This window comes from Notamacropus eugenii, chromosome 1 (genome assembly GCF_028372415.1).
Source record: "Notamacropus eugenii isolate mMacEug1 chromosome 1, mMacEug1.pri_v2, whole genome shotgun sequence".
Taxonomy (NCBI): domain Eukaryota; kingdom Metazoa; phylum Chordata; class Mammalia; order Diprotodontia; family Macropodidae; genus Notamacropus; species Notamacropus eugenii.
The window spans coordinates 344314910-344332152 of NC_092872.1; the positions used below are offsets into that span (position 1 = coordinate 344314910).

Here is a 17243-nt window from a genome sequence, read left to right on the forward strand (position 1 = left end):
GTCAATGCCAGGGAAAGGAGGACAAGCTGTGTGTGTGTGTGTGTGTGTGTGTGTGTGTGTGTGAGAGAGAGAGCATACTTCAAGAGTTATTTCTTTGAATTATGAGTAGTTTGCTACTACTCATATGGATAATAGTATTTTATTTTATTTTTTAAAATTAATTTATTTTAGTTTTCAACATTCATTTCCACAAGATTTTAAGTTCTGAATTTTCTTCCCATCTCTCCCCTCTTCCCACCCCAAGATCCTGTGCATTCTGAATACCCCTTCCCCCAATCTGCCCTCCGTTCTATCACACTTCCTCCCTTCCCTTATCCCCATTTTCTCTCTTTTCTCATAGGGCAGGATAGATTTCTATACCCCATTACCTGTATTTCTTATTTCCCAGTTGCATGCAAAAACAATCCTCAACATTCGTTCCTAAAACTTTGAGTTCCAACTTCTCTCCCTTCCACCCTCCCCCCTCCCCACATTCCCACTTTGAAGGTAAGCATAGGCTATAAACATAGGCTATACTTGTGGTAGTTATGCAAAAGACTTCCATAATAGTGATGTTGTGAAAAACTAACTATATGTCCCTCCATCCTATCCTGTCCCCCATTTATTCTTTTCTCTCTTTTGGCCTTGTCTCTCCCCAAAAGTGTTTACTTCTAATTACTCCCCTCTCCCATTTGCCCTCCTTTCTATCATCCCCCCCCCATACCCCTCTTATCTCCTTCTTCCCTACTTTTCTGTAATGTAAGATAGATTTTCATACCAAGTTGAGTGTGCATGTTAAGCCAAATGTGATGAGAGTAAGCTTTACTTTTTTCCTCTCACCTCCCCCCTTTTCCCCTCCATTGAAAAAGCTTTCTCTTGCTTCTTTATGAGAGATAATTTGCCTCATTCCATTTCTCCCTTTGTCCTCCCAATATATTCCTCTCTCACCCCTTAATTTTATTTTTTTCGATATGATTCCTTCCTATTCAACTCACCCTGTGCTCTCTGTCTATGTGTATATAAATCCCTCCAACTACTCAAATACTGAGAACAATCTCCAGAATTACAAATATTATCTTTCCGTGTAGAAATATAAATAGTTCACCTTTAATAAGTCCCTTATGATTTCTCTTTCCTGTTTACCTTTTCTTGCTTCTCTCGATTCTTGCGTGTGAAAGTCAGATTTTCTATTCAGCTCTAGTCTTTTCATCAAAAATGCTTGAAAGTCCTCTATTTCATTGAATGACCATTTTTTCTCCTGAAGTATCAGTTTTGCTGAGTAGGTGATTCTTGGTTTTAATCCTAACTCCTTTGACTTCTGGAATATCATATTCTAAGCCCTGTGATCCCTTAATGTAGAAGCTGCTAAATCTTGTGTTATCCTAATTGTATTCCTACAACACTCAAATTGTTTCTTCCTGGCTACTTGCAATATTTTCTCCTTGACCTGGGAATTCTGGAATCTGGTTACAATACTCCTAGGAGTTTTTCTTTTCAGATCTCTTTCAGGAGGCGATCATTGGATTCTTTCAATATTTATTTTTCCCTCTAGTTCTAGAATATCAGGGCAGTTTTCCTTGATAATTTCATGAAAGATGATGTCTCAGCTCTTTGTTTCATCGTGGCTTTCAGATAGTCCCATAATTTTTAAATTGTCTCTTCTAGGTCAGTTGTTTTTCCAATGAGATATTTCACGTTGTCTTCAATTTTTTCATTCTTTTGGTTGTGTTTTGTAATTTCTTGGCTTCTCATAAAGTCATTAGCTTCCATCTGTTCCATTCTAATTTTTAAAGAACTATTTTCTTCAGTGAGCTTTTGAACCTCCTTTTCTATTTGGCTGATTCTGCTTTTTAAGCATTTTTCTCCTCATTGGCTTTTTGGACCTCTTTTGCCATTTGAGTTAGTCTATTTTTAAAGGTGTTATTTTCTTCAGCATTTTTTTGGGGGGGGTCTCCTTTAGCAAGCTGTTGCCTTGCTTTTCATGATTTTCTTGCATCTCTCTCATTTCTCTTCCCAATTTTTCCTCCCCCTCTCTTACTTGATTTTCAAAATCCTTTTTGAGCTGTTCCATGGCCAGAGATCATTGCAAATTTATTTTGAAGGTTTTGGATGCAGAAGCCTTGACTTTGATGTCTTCCTCTAATAGTATGCTTTGTTCTTCCTCATCAGAAAGGATGGAGGAAAATACCTGTTCACCAAAAAAGTAACCTTCTATATATAATCTTATTTTTTTTCCCTTTTCTGGGCATTTTCCCAGCCAGTTACTTGACTTTTGAGTCCTTTGTCAAGTGGAGGGTATACTCTGGTGACCTTTAAGTTCTCAGTTCCTCCAAGGTGGCACTATCAAGGGAGAGGAGTTTACTCTCTCTGGTCTGGGAGCAACCACAGGCTTTTCTGCCCAGGATCTACTGTCCCTCTCCAGAGCCTCCACTACAGAAGTGCTCCTCTTCACCCCAGGGCTGCCACTCAGGGCTGAGATCCAGAGCAGCAACTCACTTTCCTCCAGGGTCTTTAGGCCGAGGGTTCCAAAAAATGGATGCTGTGCCACTGTGACTTCCGCTCACCCTGGGGCCAGGGCTGGAGCAGGACCTGGCTCCCTTGTCACCCAGGTGAAAGAGCTTTCTCACTGACCTTTGAGGCAGTTTTTGGTGTTTATGGGGATCTGGGAACCATAGCTGCTGCCCAGGATTCTGCCTGTTCCAGTCCTTTTGCTTGCGCCATGTGGCCAAGGCTGGGCTGCACTCCTGTCAGCCTTCCAGGCTTAGACTGAAAATCTCACTCTGTCATTTTGTGGCATCTCCTGCTCCAGCATTTGTTTAGAGTCATTTTTTATAGTTATTTTATGGGCTTTGGGGGTAGAGCTAAGAGTAGGTTTGTCCTTCTTCTCTGCCATCTTGGCTCTGCCCCTATAATAGTATTTTATGACTCAGAACTTGACAACACTGGTAGGGTCACACCAATATTCTATGGAAGGATATTAGACCTTATGGAAAAGCACAAAAAAGACAACCATAGATACCAAAAGCCTTAGTGATCAACTGCCCTTTTCCTTCCCTTATCGAATTACTTTCTTCCTTTTCCATTTTCTCAGGCTTGAAAAGTTTTAAAAAAAAAAAAGCTTTTGAAATAAAATTTGTCCCCAGTATTGACTTGTTACTGCTTATTTTTTATTAGTGATACTAACATACAAAGGAGTTTTAAATAAAGATAAACTATATTGCTGTCATTTGGGATGTACCAAAAATATTGGGTAAATCCTTGAGTAATATAAGATTATAGACTACAAAATTTAGATCTCAGTAATTTCTTTTTTGTATTTATTCAGGAATAAGCAGGATTGTTTGTTTTTGGAAAAAGATGGCATCTTCATCAATTCCTAATCGCTACAGAAGGGATGCAAGCACAGAAATGATAAGAACCAAAGTTGCTCACCGGAAATCAATTACATGGAAGGAAAACAGATATAAAAAATATGAACAGAATAGACACTTTGGCTTAATAGATGTCAATACCACAAATTTAGAAGAGAGAAATCTTCCTCCACTGGATGAGACTGTTGAAAACATTCTGGAAAAGGACACCGTCAAGCCAAGTGAGTATGGCTTATCATAGCTGGAAAGTCATTGGAAAACTTCTAAAGAAATTGATCCAGAAGGTAATCACCTCCTGTGGAGAAGGTAGAGCTTCAAAGTATTATGTCACTTAAACACTTTAGGTGAAAGGTCTTTTAATATGGATGATGTAAAAAAGTAACAACAGGAATTCAAACAAAACAGAAGTAACTTACAGGGATTCAATTCAACAAATGTTTATTAACTACCCACTTGATGCAAATGCACTGTACTAGATGCTAGAAATACAAAGATTTAAAAAATTATGCAGGTGGAGGACTTGGCACCTGGTAGGATGTTCAGGACATGGAGAATCAGTGGTTTCCTTTGATTTTGACTGGGAGGGTGGTGGTGCCTTCAATATGAAAGAAAAATTTGAGGTCTTTTAGACGGGGATAGAAGGGAAAGTGACAATGAATTCCATTTGGGATAGGATAAATATGTCAAACATTCCTGTGAAGATGGCCAGGTAATTGAAGATGCGGGGCTAACATACCTAATCCTGGAGTCTGGTTAAGAAAGAAGGATTACAAATATAAATTTATGTCATTAGTATTAAAGTGACATTTGATGCCATGAACCAGAATCAGTTCACCAGTGGAAAAGGCTATGTGTGCGTGTGTAATAATATGTAATACACTAGAACATGTAATACACACAAACACATTTAAAGAGAACAGAGGACCAAGGACTAAGGCTTGGAGAATGTTACAGTTAGGGACCAAAAAGAAGAAGAGAGAATGTAGAAGGGAATCAGAGACAAAATGGAATTGGGGAAACTACAATTCAGGAAAGTCGAGGGAAGAGAGAATGTCAAGAAGAAGGCTATTCCACAGTGTCTGATAAGGAACTGAGAAAAGACCACTGAATTTGGAAACGATAAGGCTACTTAAGGTATTTAAGGATGTGTTTTCAGTAAAAGCATAAGGTAAAGAAGCCAGATTACAGTTTGTTAGATTTTGATCATAATGGGTTTGCATTGATAAAACATTGACCTTTTTTCTTAATTGAGAGGTCAGTGGAATTGGGGATGGATGGAGGGTGTAAAAAGTTAGTAATGACCTTTTTGAAAGTGTGCAGCGGGGATGACTCGATGCATAGCTGTACGGACTGGTTTTATTTCAGGTCATGGTGTCTGATTTCACTGGGGCTAGACAATCTTTTTAAGGACCTCACATGTATTGCCTTTTTTGCCTTAAGAGTCAACTCTCAACATTGTACGCCAGATGCTGAGTGATCAGCGGAAGGAGATGCTTCAGCAGTATAAAGAGAGAAAGCTGCTTCAAAAACTGAAAGAGCAGCGAGAGAAAGCCAAAGAAGGAGGGATATTTAAAGTCGGGCTTTACAAACCTGACCCACCTCAGTTTCTTAGAGCTCTTCCAGGACAGAAGACAGTGAAACCTGAACCAAAGAAGGTAAGCTGACATCTTAAATGGGCAAAAATGAGCTAACTGGAATCATTGTCAAAGTTTAAAGAATAATAATAATAATAATAAAACCTAACATTACCTTAGTGCCTTAAGGTCCAAAAAATGCTTTGCAAATATCATCTCATTTGATCCTCACAACAACCCTGGGAGATAGGGGCTCTTACTTTCCCCTATTTTACAGATGAGGAAATTAAAACAAATAGAATTTAACTGACTTGCTAGATTTGAACTCAGGTTTTACTAACTTCAGGTCCAGTGCTCTCTCCACTGGTACCAAACTACCTCTTAATGGTCATAAATGGTATGTGCATACTAAATTAAGAGGATGATTGAAGGTTGCTATTCTAAGATAACTTTATTTCTACAAGGAATATAATTAAGAAATGAGATTTTTGAAGACATGAAAAATAGGTGAGAGACACTAGAAGTATCAGAATTTGTAATTAAAAAGCCTAAAATGCAGGTAGAAATAAAGAATTAGCCAAAAAATAATGTTGAATGGGCCGTAGTAGAGTTTGTAGGTAAAATTTGAATAACATTCCAGAAGGCAAAAATAAACCTACTAAGCCATTTTAAATTTAATTAATTGTTCCAAGACTTTCAGAAAGCATTGACACATTTCTTTGCCAAAGACTATTACTGTTTATTTTTAAGAATCAGCGTGTAAGTTTATGTCTATGGAAATGTTTTATAATAGCTGTTGGTTTGGTAGGAAATACCTAATATAGATACGCAGGTTTTTTTGAGCTGAGTGGAGGGTTAATGAGTTCACTCTGCTTATTCTTTTGTTCATTAAAAAATAATTTGGAAATGAGAATATGCAATTAATATCTGTTTTCAGATAATACTGAGTTCTTTTAGATATCAAAATGCCAAACTTGTGGGCATAAACTGTAAGAAGACTTCACCAAGCTATTTGATAAAGTCAAAAAAGTATTGGATTAGCTTTTGTATATGAAAGATAACTTGTTTTTAGAGAGTAATCCTTCTAAACTAATGAGGTATGAGCTATATTCTTGGAGTCCTTGTGAACTTTTTTGTGAAAACCTCAATGCTTCAAAGGCCAAAAAACCAGAATAGTGAGCATCATTAGGAATGATTTTGAAAGCTAAGCAGATAGTCTTATCCTAATGTGAAATATTGTGTATGTATAAAGAAATCAAAGATAAGATGGAATCTTTGTATACTTAAGATATATACAATTCTGATCTCTGGGCCTTAAGAAAGAAACAAAACCCGAAGAGATGCAAAGAGGGGCAGTTAAAGTAATTAATTCAGTATATATGATGGGTATCTCATGAGAATAGATAACACCCCTTCTTCCTCCCTTCAGGTATGGAAAGACCAAACTAAATTGATGTATTTAATGTTTTATTAAAATTATGAGAATGGATGGTATTACTCTGAGCATTTTTTCCAGATGACTATCTAGAATTTGGGAACCCATCTTGAAACATGAGTGAAGCAGTTTTATGACAAAGGGAGTAACCACTACTTCGCATAGGACATAGTAAGCTTTTAAAAACTTCACTAGTCCAGGCTTCTGGTAAAACAATAAAATCAAGCATTTAAATTAATCAATAGGTTAATTAAATTAGTTCCATAATGAATTTCAGGGCATATCCAAGTAGATCACTTTTGAGGTCAGTTTTTTGTAAGCAATCACATTTTCTACAAAATATACTTCTCTGCTAACATGAGAAACAGAATAGTAGATTGAGACCTATTCAATAGGTCAAGCGTGTGTGTGTGTGTCCAGTGTCATGATGGTAAACTCCCTAAACAAATAATTATAACAGTGCTATAGATGGTGTTTTATTTTTATGCATTATCTAAAATTCATTTAATTTGTGATTCAAGTAAATTTAAATGCCAATTTGTAAATTTAATTTACCCTTTTAAAGCTAATCAATATCAGACTACTTGAATTACATTCTGCTTTTAAATATGTTAAAATCAGTGTAGGAATTGTGATATTATTCAACATATTTTCTAAATGTGGACTAAAACATGCTTTTTATAGTCATGGCTGAACTATAACTATATACATATGTGTACATATATATCTATATATATCTATATATAACAGTGTCAGTAAGCACCCCAAGTATTGCCTATCCTTTTTCAAAGAAGTGAGGGGACATAACAGGGTTAAGTGACTTGCCTAGGATCACACAGCTAGAAAGGTCAAATTTGAACTCAGGTCCTCCTGACTTTAGGGCCTGTGCTCTATCCACTGCACCACCTAGCTGCCCCTTGCCTGTCCTTTTAATCTCAAATCTTTTTGTCATTCAATCTGTTTGATTCCAGTGGTATTAAGTAATAACTGTAGGTGCTACTGACAAGCTAAAGACTTAGGAGTTTAAAGAGTAAAGGTGTGTAGGGGGGGAGTCATAGAAGGAAAGAATTCTAGTGGTGGGGAATAATGAGCTCAATAATTTCTTGAGATGTCCCTGAGAGCACCTCCCCCTGTGGGCTGCCAATCTTTTAAACAAATAGAAACAAATAAGTAAAGCAAAAACTAATTTGCTTGATTACAGTAGATTTTCACTGGGAAAGTGAGGTGTTTCCTGAAAGTCTTTTGGGTTAAAGTTACTAAGGATTGTTACAACAACAAAATTTAGCTTTCAGGGGAGAGTTCAGTGGGGTTAGAGATAAGGGGAGTAGAATACAAGTATTTTTGCTATTCTAACAGGATTATACCAATTTCGCATTTGCCTGAATTGGATGTTTGAGCCAAGAAAGTCTCAGTGACATAGAATTTGTCAAATTTAGGTTTGCTTTTAATATACTTACATTTGCATAGTGATCAAGTTTTTCATTTCTGAGTGACTAGGAAAACATGAGGTTTTAACAGTTACACCAACAGTTTACCCCAAATGGAGTATTTGAAGGACTGACTTCTAGAATCAGGAATAGTAGACATATTCTACCTGGCTTCAGAGAACAGAAGTAGGAGCAGTAACTGGAAGTTGCAAATAGATGAATTTAGGTTTGATTTAAGGAAAGAATTAACAGTTAGAATCATTCAAGATGGTTGAATGAACTTTCCTTGGAAGACAGTGGGGTCCCCCCTTCCCTGGACATCTTTAGGCTAAAGTTAGCTAACCATCCTATAGAAAGGATACTGTTTAGTAAGGTGTTAATTTCAATAGCTTCTAAGGTCCCTTCCAACTCTGAAGTTCTCTGAGTCTGAGTGACATGACCAGTTAGATCATACCTTAGAATTCAAATAGAATTATTTGAAATAATTCTTTCTTCAACAAATATTTTAAGAAATAAAATGTGATTTGTGAACTTGCATTTAAAAACTTGATTTTTAAAACCCTACAAAAAAATAAAGAAAACACTATAGTAGAGCTCTTCAACTTCTGAGAATTTATTCCTCATTCAGGAGAGCAAAAACCTGATTAGATGGGAAGAATCTATTTTGCTCTCAATTTTATGGAATGGTATTGAAAAGATGGAGCAGTTAATAAAAAATAAATAAATAAATAAAAAGAAAGGGCCCAGAAGTACATCCCTTGACCATTTGATTCTTTTTTCTCTAAATTCTTTTATTTATTTTATTGACTCTAGGCTATCCAGACCTCTGTACGGATCACAAGGTCAAAGGCTAAGGACCAAAAGGAACAGCCAAAGGTATTTTAATCAGGTTATGAAGTCTCTTCATTGTCTTTTCAAAGAATCAGTAGTAAATTTTCTGACTTTTGCATGCCAGTAGATATTTACCATCTTTGAAGTATTTTTAATTCTTTGAAAATTTTAGACCAATTAGCCCTTCTAGTGCTTTAATAAAAAACATTTGCTCATTGCACATTGCCACATTAGTGACAAGTATTTGCAAAAAGATCATCATGCAAATAATTGCAGCTTTTACACCAACATCAGTTGCTGAGGTGCTAACAAAATTCTACAGAGAACTTGGCAATACCTATCAAATCAACATATATTCTGATACAGGGTAACCTTAATGCAAAAGTAAAAAAAAATAAGGATAGAAAGAAGTATCTGTGAAAATATGGTTCACAAGAAAGAAACTAAAGAAGCTGAATACTTATTTATATTGAAGTCTTATGCCTCTATATCATGAACACTTTCTTTAAAAAAAAAAAACAGAATTGACTACATTTTAACAAAGATTTGATATTGATATGGGAGTTATCCCTGAGTTAGCAGTTTTTGTACATTCTAACCATCAAGTTCTCAAAACTGAAAAGAATAAGAATTGGTTTTAAAAAAAGAAAAATGAAAAAAAGATGAATGAATGGAAAGTCATTTATTAAGCTCTTACTATATGTAAATTCTGTGCTAAGCAATGAGATTACAAGGAGAAAAGCTACTATTGTTCAACAGTGGATCTCAGTTAACTGAAAGATGTTGAGAGATCTCATTGTGCTTATTGCTGATTTCAAAAAAGTATTCAATTCTATAAAACAAAACTACGTTACAAGCTCTCATAGCTGTCTCTACATAAAGATCATTCTCAGTTCCTTGGAAGTCATAACAGAAATCAACCTAGTCAATAACCCTCTAAGAATACATCAGGTGAGGAATAAAACAGGGAGATGGATGCTCATCCATGATGGGCAGGGAGATGGAGGCAATCCAGGGCAGAGTTTGGACCAAGAAGACATTTCATGTGACTTATGATGAAAAAATGCTGTGTACCTCCAGAGAGAACTGATGTTGAGATGTGTTGGGACTGGAAGCTCAATTCCGTGTGGACAGTCTCGGGCAGGTAAAAGTGGGACTTCTAAATCTTAGAGTCTTACGAGGCCCTCCATGAACAGCGGGGGTTCGAGAAGGTCAGACTGAGCTACCTCGGCTAGCTCGGGTATTTCCGCCTCTCCCCCGGAGATACCTGATGGGTGGAGTCTCCCTGCCCTCGAGGTCGTCCCGGATTGGAGCACACCTAGTTACCTAACAGCATGGTATTGAGATGCAAACTGTGTGGCTGAAGATTAAGTAGGAATGAGGAAGCCAGAAAGCTCTCTTAGCACGTGTGGAGCCAAAGAGAAAAGTAGGGCTCCGCTTCTTTTCTTTCCTCTCTCCCCTCCCCCTCTCTCCCCGCTTATTTCCAATCCCTTAAGCTTAGCCTCCTTAGGAGATCTCCCCCTCTTCCTCCTAAGGAAGACCCCCCTGCATTTGTAACCCGGACCCTGAAATAAAGCTCAACCCCTGTTTGACTCTGGAACGTCCTTTCTCTCATATGTGCATCCAGCGTGGCCAGCCGAAGACCTGGGACAGGTAGGAAAGACTCGGGTAGCCCAATACAGGCCTCTAGGCTTGGCAGAGATGGACTGATGAACCTGAGTGCAGATTGAAGTATGATTTTCTTACTTTATTTTTCTCACTTTTTTGAAATATGGCTAATATGAAAATGTGTTATATGATTTCACATGTATAATTGATATATTGCTTGTTTTGAAGTAGAAGAGGGAGGGAGGGAATTTGGAGCTCAAAAAAATTTTTTTTAAGTCAAAAATAAATAATAAATTAGAAAGGAAGGAAGGAAAGAAACATACATTCCATGTTAAGGGTGAGGTTCTCCAGGTTTTGCTCACAGATGGCATTGTGATGATTATATCAAGCCCCAAGGCACTGTGAAGCCTCTCTTGATCTATAATCACTCAAAGGAATTTGGTCTGTCCATTTGCACAGAAGAGATCAGATAGATTATGAATATCTACTGCGCAGGTTTCAGCAGACACATTGATAGATACCTTACTCAGTAGTACATATGTTTGGGACAGACAGTACAGTGTGACAATGAGCTGGGCTTAGAATTGAAAAGGAAGCAAACAGAGTGGATTGCTTTGGGTAAATTACAGAACTCTTTACCTCACCCCAAGCTTTCTGTGAAAGCAGAGGCCCATCCTTTTGATGCTGAAGTTTTACTGATGTTTCTGTGTGGCAGAACAGCACTAGCTCCAGAGAACCAAAGATGAGTATCATACAAAGGGCACTGGAGACAAACGGTGGGTGTCAGCAGTCTGCAAAATATAACCAATGAAGAACTGAAGGAGAATAGTGGTAAAGGATGTCATGATGAGATTGAATGATGGGAAGAGAAGATGGGTTGGTCACATGACAAGAGGGATGAAACCACAGAATCCAGTGGTGCCATCATTATGACAGAAGAAAGTGAGGAAGGCCTCCAGGTGGTGGGTGGACTCCCTCTGTGGTGAATTATTGGAGCAACATAAGCAAGTTGCACAGGATTTGTGTTAGAATCTTGCATCACTGGAGATCAATGAGATCACAGCTCCACTTGAGTATTTCTTTTTTTTTTTGTTTTTTTATTAATTAATTTATTTGTTTTCAGTTTTCTACAGTCACTTCCATATATCTTAGATTTTCCCCCCCTCCCTCCCCAAGACAGCATGCAGTCTTATATAGGTGCTACATATACATTCTTATTAAATACATTTTCACCTTAGTCATGTTGCATAGAAGAATTAAAATGAATGGGAGAAACCATGAAAACGAAACATAACACAAGAGAAAATGGTCTGCTTCATTCTGCAATCCAATTCCATTGTTCTTTCTCAGGATGTGAAAGGCATTTTGCCTCACTTGAGTATTTCATACATAGTATCATTTGAGGTTCAAAAACAATGCCCTTAGGAAGAATAAGTGGTGGTACCTTTATTATTGATGAAGAATTTAGGGCTTAAGAGTGAAGTGACTTGCCCAAGGTCATGCCACTGGTAAGTAACAGAGGTGAGACTAGAACTGCATCTTTCCGATTTAACAGTAGTTTAATGCATTGGGGTTATGCTACGTGCTGTAGGTGGGGACACAAAAATATGCCTGCCCTTAAGGAACTTAGCATCTAAGATTCTTGGGCATTGTAAATTACATATTCAGTACAGGAATGGTAGAAATAGTGTTTACTGAAGGAAGAGGAGGCCACTTCTCCCTAAGCTAGATCTTGAAGAATGAGTAGGCTTTGGGCAGTTACAGATGGAATGGGGAAGAGAGGGTGTTCCAAGGACATTAAGAAACATGTCCAATAACATGGAGGTGGATAATGTAAGACATTTTCAGTGAAGGAGGTAGGACTTAAAAGGTAGCCCAGACCCCAGCTTGTGACAAGCCACTCTTCATGGGACCCTAATGATGGTAGCCCCAAACAATTGGTCCTTCCTCATTCAATGTCTATCAAATTACTACCCTCCTCTCCCTTTATCCTGATAATTCAGTTGATGAATCCATTCCTTTGCTGTAACTCTCTGAACTTTGCAGATTTAGGTTCAGCATAAGGAAGAACTTTTTAAAAATTAGATCCAAAAGTAGATTGTCTTGGGAGAGAATGGGTTCTCCTTTATTAAAGATCTTCAGGGAAAGGCTGTATGATCACTCATCAGATAAGCTGATAAAAGGATTCTTGTGTATCTATCACTTGGGCTAGTTGGCCTCTGAAATCACTTCCAACTGAGATTCTGTGATATTTATCCTTTTTCTTATTATCCTGTGTTGCTTTGGCCTTTGTTGTCATTTATGTTTTGTGTGTTCAAGTCATCTGAGCCTTTGCCAATTTTTGTGGAAGAACTCAGTTTAGCACCTAATAATTTTTAATAGATCTATGTTGACCAGGTCAGTAATGGGCACAATATGGAAGCAGTCCAACCTGGCCAGAAGCCAACTTCTGAACACCATTCTAGCAAAGAAAGGAAAGGTATGAAGATTTTGGAACTATAATGTGTTGATACTGCCACAAGAATAGCTTACTATATTCTACATAGAATTTGATTTCAGTAAAAAGGATTTTTTTGTCACAGCTCAACAACCTGATATGAGAGTGACTAGATCAGCAGCCAAGCAAATCCCCAAACTAGCTTCATCTCTTCCAGTGAGAAAGCCAATGCCAAAACTTGTCAGTGGTGAGTAAAGTGTTCATCATGGATTTCTCAGATAAATGTTCCAGTCACTAATGGTGTGTGGGGGTGTGTGTGTGTGTGTGTGTGTGTGTGTGTGTCATTTTTTAATTGTAGAACAAGAAAGACAGGTTAAAGGAAAGCTTGAAAAGCATAGTAGCTTACATGGAGCAAGATTTTTTTCTCATTTACACACTTTCTCATTCCCATTTTATAGTAGACTCTTCAATGACAGTCCTTCCAACATAATGTGTTTTTATAATTTGCTTTAATCTCTCTCAAGTAATAGCATATATGCTTAGCTATAGTTTCTTTTGTCAAGCGAAATTGAGTATTTTTATTTCATCTTTCAGAAAACCGAGCAGAAAGAAAAGCACGAACTGAAGAAAGAGCTCCTCCAAAGATTGAACTTAAAGCTGACGAGGTAAAGGTATGAATTTAATCTATCAGTATATCAAATAACATCATACCGTTCATCCCCAAGTAGAATAAGTGGCCTTTAGGTATGTGGGTTCTCTGTCATTGGAGATGGAGTATGTGCCCAAGGCAGAAATGGAACTTGAGGTTTTCCTGACTCCAAGGCTAATTTCTCTCCAAACTTCCTACTGCTACACTATGGCCTTATACCCTTAACCATTCATTTAACATGTCATAACCTAGTAACATTAACCTACTATTACTATTTATTTACACCTAGGACCTTCCTTCCAATGTTGGTGAGAAAGACGACTGCTTGAGGACCCCACTTACTGAAGGATCTTCTCATAAATCTGAAAAATCACCAACAGAAGAAATTGCTGAATTTCTTGGAAAAGAGTGCTTACCTGAGACACATTTTGCTTCCCAAATGAGAGAGAAGTCTTCCTTTGCTCCTGAAAATTTTGTGTTTCAACCGCTAGATAGTCTAATGAATTACAGAATGAAACCCATTTCCCCACAAAAGGAACATACTTATATGGAACCTAGTTTCTGGAGCCCTTTACAAATTAAAGAGTAAGAATTTAATTTTAATTATTTTATTGTAGTTTATTTTATCATAAGCACTACTTAACTGTAATTTTTTAAAACTGAGGGGGTGTTTTTGTCCTTATCCTTTTCCTATGGATTTTTTTTTGTGGAGGGGTGCTGGGGAGTGAGGCATAATTAGTCTTACTCTTCAATGTAATCTTTGTTTTCAGTGTAAATCTTTGTTTGCTTATCAGTACTACCAGAAACAATTTGTAGGAAAGCATAATTGTGCCATAGCAACATTTCAGAAATTTTTATTTCTAGAACTCTGCTCTTAAAGAAGACTGCCTCTAGAAATAAGGAAACAAGTGTCCAGATGCTTTATAAAGCTAAGGAAAGCCATTTGAACTTTGAGATAACAAGATGGCTACACAGTTATTTTGCAAAGGCAGTCAGCAATTTTATCTTCCATTATCCAATATCTTCTTTTAATGGCTTTAGTAAGTTTCCTACCTGCCTTCAGAGACAGCTAGATAGCCCAGTGGATGGAGTGCTAGACCTGGAATTAGGAAGACCAGAATTCAAAATAGGCCTTGGAGTCACTTAAACTCTGTTAACTTCTGTTTGTCTAATCCACTGGAGAAGAAAATGGCAAACCATTTCAGTATCTTTTTCAAGAAAACCTCATACAGAGTCACGAAGGGTGAGCTGAACAGGTTTTCTTTAGGACCCCAATAAGATGCTAATGAATCTTAGAATTTCTTTGACTCAGATTTAAAAATGGAAGGTGTCTATAAATTACATTTTTTTAGAAAGTAAACATTTTAAACAATATGTTAATCTAGTTTCAGATTCTATGAAGTAAATACGTGGTTATGTTTATTTTTCATGTTGTCAGAGGTAATTTTTTTTTTGTTTTAGTGATCAAGAATCAAATAGAGAAACTTTGAAAGAAAATAAAACTCACTGTCACACCCCAGCTCAGCAGGATTTGATTGATTTGCAAACTCCTCCAAGATGCCAGGAAATTCTGGATAAAGGTATAAGAAGAGAACTTGTTAAATTTTGATCTTTTTAGAGTACACGTTATTAAAATCTGTTTAGTGTAATGGTAATAGTGACAAAACAATAACAACTGAGAAGATAATGAATGAATGAAATAAAAGAATCACTAATAAATAGTTTGGAGAGCTGAAAAACTGAAGGGAATTCAGAGAATCCTTTATATGACAATAATCTTCTACATTCTGTATTTCTCTAAGTCTGTTCTTCCTTTTCTCCTCAGCTTCCAGTTCCTCTACCCCTTCTCAGTACTTTGCTTGTCTATCACTGCTACTCTGACTATGCTTTTCACTTCCCACTCTCAATTCTTCAGTGAACTAGTTCAGTACTACATCATCTGCTTCCCTCTAATCTCTTGCTCCTGAGTCCTGTCACCATTTTCAGTCTCATTGTCCTCCTCAGCTCCTTGCCTTATCTTATCCCTTTATTCAAGCTGTTACCAAGTCTCTTAAAGGCCTCCTCAAGATCTCTTAACACATTTCCCCTCTCTTCATCCTAGTTCACACCTTAATCACATCACACCTGGACTATTGTAATTGCCTGTTTGGTCTCCCCACTCCAAACTATGTTTGACAAAGCTACTAAAATGATTCTCCTAAAGCAAAGGTCTGATCAGCATCACCCCCTCTACTCAAATTCCAGTGGCTCCATATTCTAGGATTACACAGAGGCTCCTCTGTCTGGCTTCTAAATCTATTGGCAACTTGGCTCCTTTCTACTTTTCCAGTCTTATACAATAACCATACTGGTCTACTTGCTGTTGTGAATACACTGCACTCTCTCTCCTACCTCTCTCCCTTTGCCCTGGCTGAACTCCTGCTTGGAATGCTCTCTTTCCTCACTTCTGCCTCTTGAAATCCTAGGTGTCCTTCCAACCTCAGCTCAAATACCTTCTTTGATTCTTCCCCCACATTTCCCCTCCCCCCACCTACTAGCGGCCTACCACCTATGAACCTTTCATTCATTGTGTATCTATTCTGTATGTACTTATGCACACATTGCCTTCCTCAATCCCTCTAGAGTGTTTGACCCTGCAGACCCCTCTCTCCTCTGAGTTTTCCTGGCATTGTTCTCTGGCCCAGGGCAATTTGACTGGGCCATAGAGTATGAGAAGGGGACTAATAGATAAGAATGTTGGAAAAGTAGATTGAGGTTAAGTTGTATAGAGTCAAATAGAGGAGTTGACGTATGATCTTAAAGGTCATTGGGAAGCAGTGAATTTTAGGAAAATCACTTTGGCAGCTAGCTGGGTGAAATATGGATTGGAGTGAGGAGAGATTTGAGGCAGGGGAGGCTTAATATGAGGCTGTTGTCATTTTCCTGGTGAGAGGTGGTAAAGGTATAAACCAACATGGTGACTTAGTGAAGAGAACAGGTGGAATACCAGAGATGGAGAGAGAGAGAGAGCAGGATCTGAAATGTAAAGTGAATATGTGAAGGAAAGCTAAGAGTCAGCACATGTTGGAAAGATGCTGAGGATGTGAATCGAGTAACCATAAGGAGTGTGGTACCCTCAGCAGAAACAGGTAAGTTTTGAAGAAGGGTAGATTTGGGAGACATAAGTGGATACATTCAGCTAGGGACATGGTGAGTTTGAGATCAATAAAGGATTGATTTATGGGGCCTGGAGCTCAAGAGAGAAATTAGAACTCTGTAGTCATTAATATCAAGATAATAATTAAACCCCATGTTAAGCTAATGAAGACACCAAGAGAAAGGGAAGAAGAGGGGACCTAAGACAGAGTTTTGGGGTATATCTAGTACCCCAATACTATAATATATACCTGCTGCCTCTGAGGGAAGAAAATAGCAGTGGAAAATCAAAAGGCTTCTGAAAGTTAGTTGCCAAAGAGAGGAACTGTTTTACAAACTTGAGTTTTCACACTTAGGTTTTGGGGTTTTGTTTCTTTTTTTTTTTAATTATAGATCATCTTTCAAATAAAAATGGAGAAACTAAAACAAATTCAGATAATCTTCCATTAAATGCACATATCCCTTTGCTTGAAATAAATGAACATCAAGCAGCACCACCACAACGTGATGTACCATATTTCAGGTTTGTCACTTTGATTCTTGGCAGATAAAGATTTTTTCTTAGTCTTAATAAATATTTTATTAAATATTGATTATGCAAAGAATAAACATCAGGGGAGATATGAAGTAGAGATAAGATCTGATCCCTACCCTAGTGGAGTGTATGGGGTGTCATGCACATTGATATATGTAATGCTAAATATTACATCAAAAGTACATTTCAGCGGTGTAAAAGTGCTCCATGAGATGTCAAGGGTGGAAACCCATGGGGAAGGCTCATGAAAAGCCATGTTGAG

At 37.5% G+C, this 17243-nt stretch overlaps 1 protein-coding gene across 6 annotated transcripts in view; it reads left to right on the forward strand.

The window, feature by feature from the left end:
- DLGAP5 (DLG associated protein 5) overlaps window positions 1-17243 on the forward strand; it is a 39576-nt gene that overhangs the window by 8947 nt on the left and 13386 nt on the right. For 2 of the 6 annotated variants that reach the window (XM_072629989.1, XM_072629993.1), the window contains exons 2-10: window positions 3305-3571; window positions 4791-5005; window positions 8600-8662; window positions 12608-12704; window positions 12808-12909; window positions 13257-13333; window positions 13601-13896; window positions 14773-14891; window positions 16840-16969. In XM_072629989.1, coding sequence (XP_072486090.1) covers window positions 3337-3571; window positions 4791-5005; window positions 8600-8662; window positions 12608-12704; window positions 12808-12909; window positions 13257-13333; window positions 13601-13896; window positions 14773-14891; window positions 16840-16969 — 1334 coding nt within the window. In that variant the 5' untranslated portion in view covers window positions 3305-3336. The remainder of the gene's footprint in view (window positions 1-3304; window positions 3572-4790; window positions 5006-8599; window positions 8663-12607; window positions 12705-12807; window positions 12910-13256; window positions 13334-13600; window positions 13897-14772; window positions 14892-16839; window positions 16970-17243) is intronic. The other 4 variants (XM_072629991.1, XM_072629994.1, XM_072629990.1 and 1 more) reach the window with 3 other exon arrangements.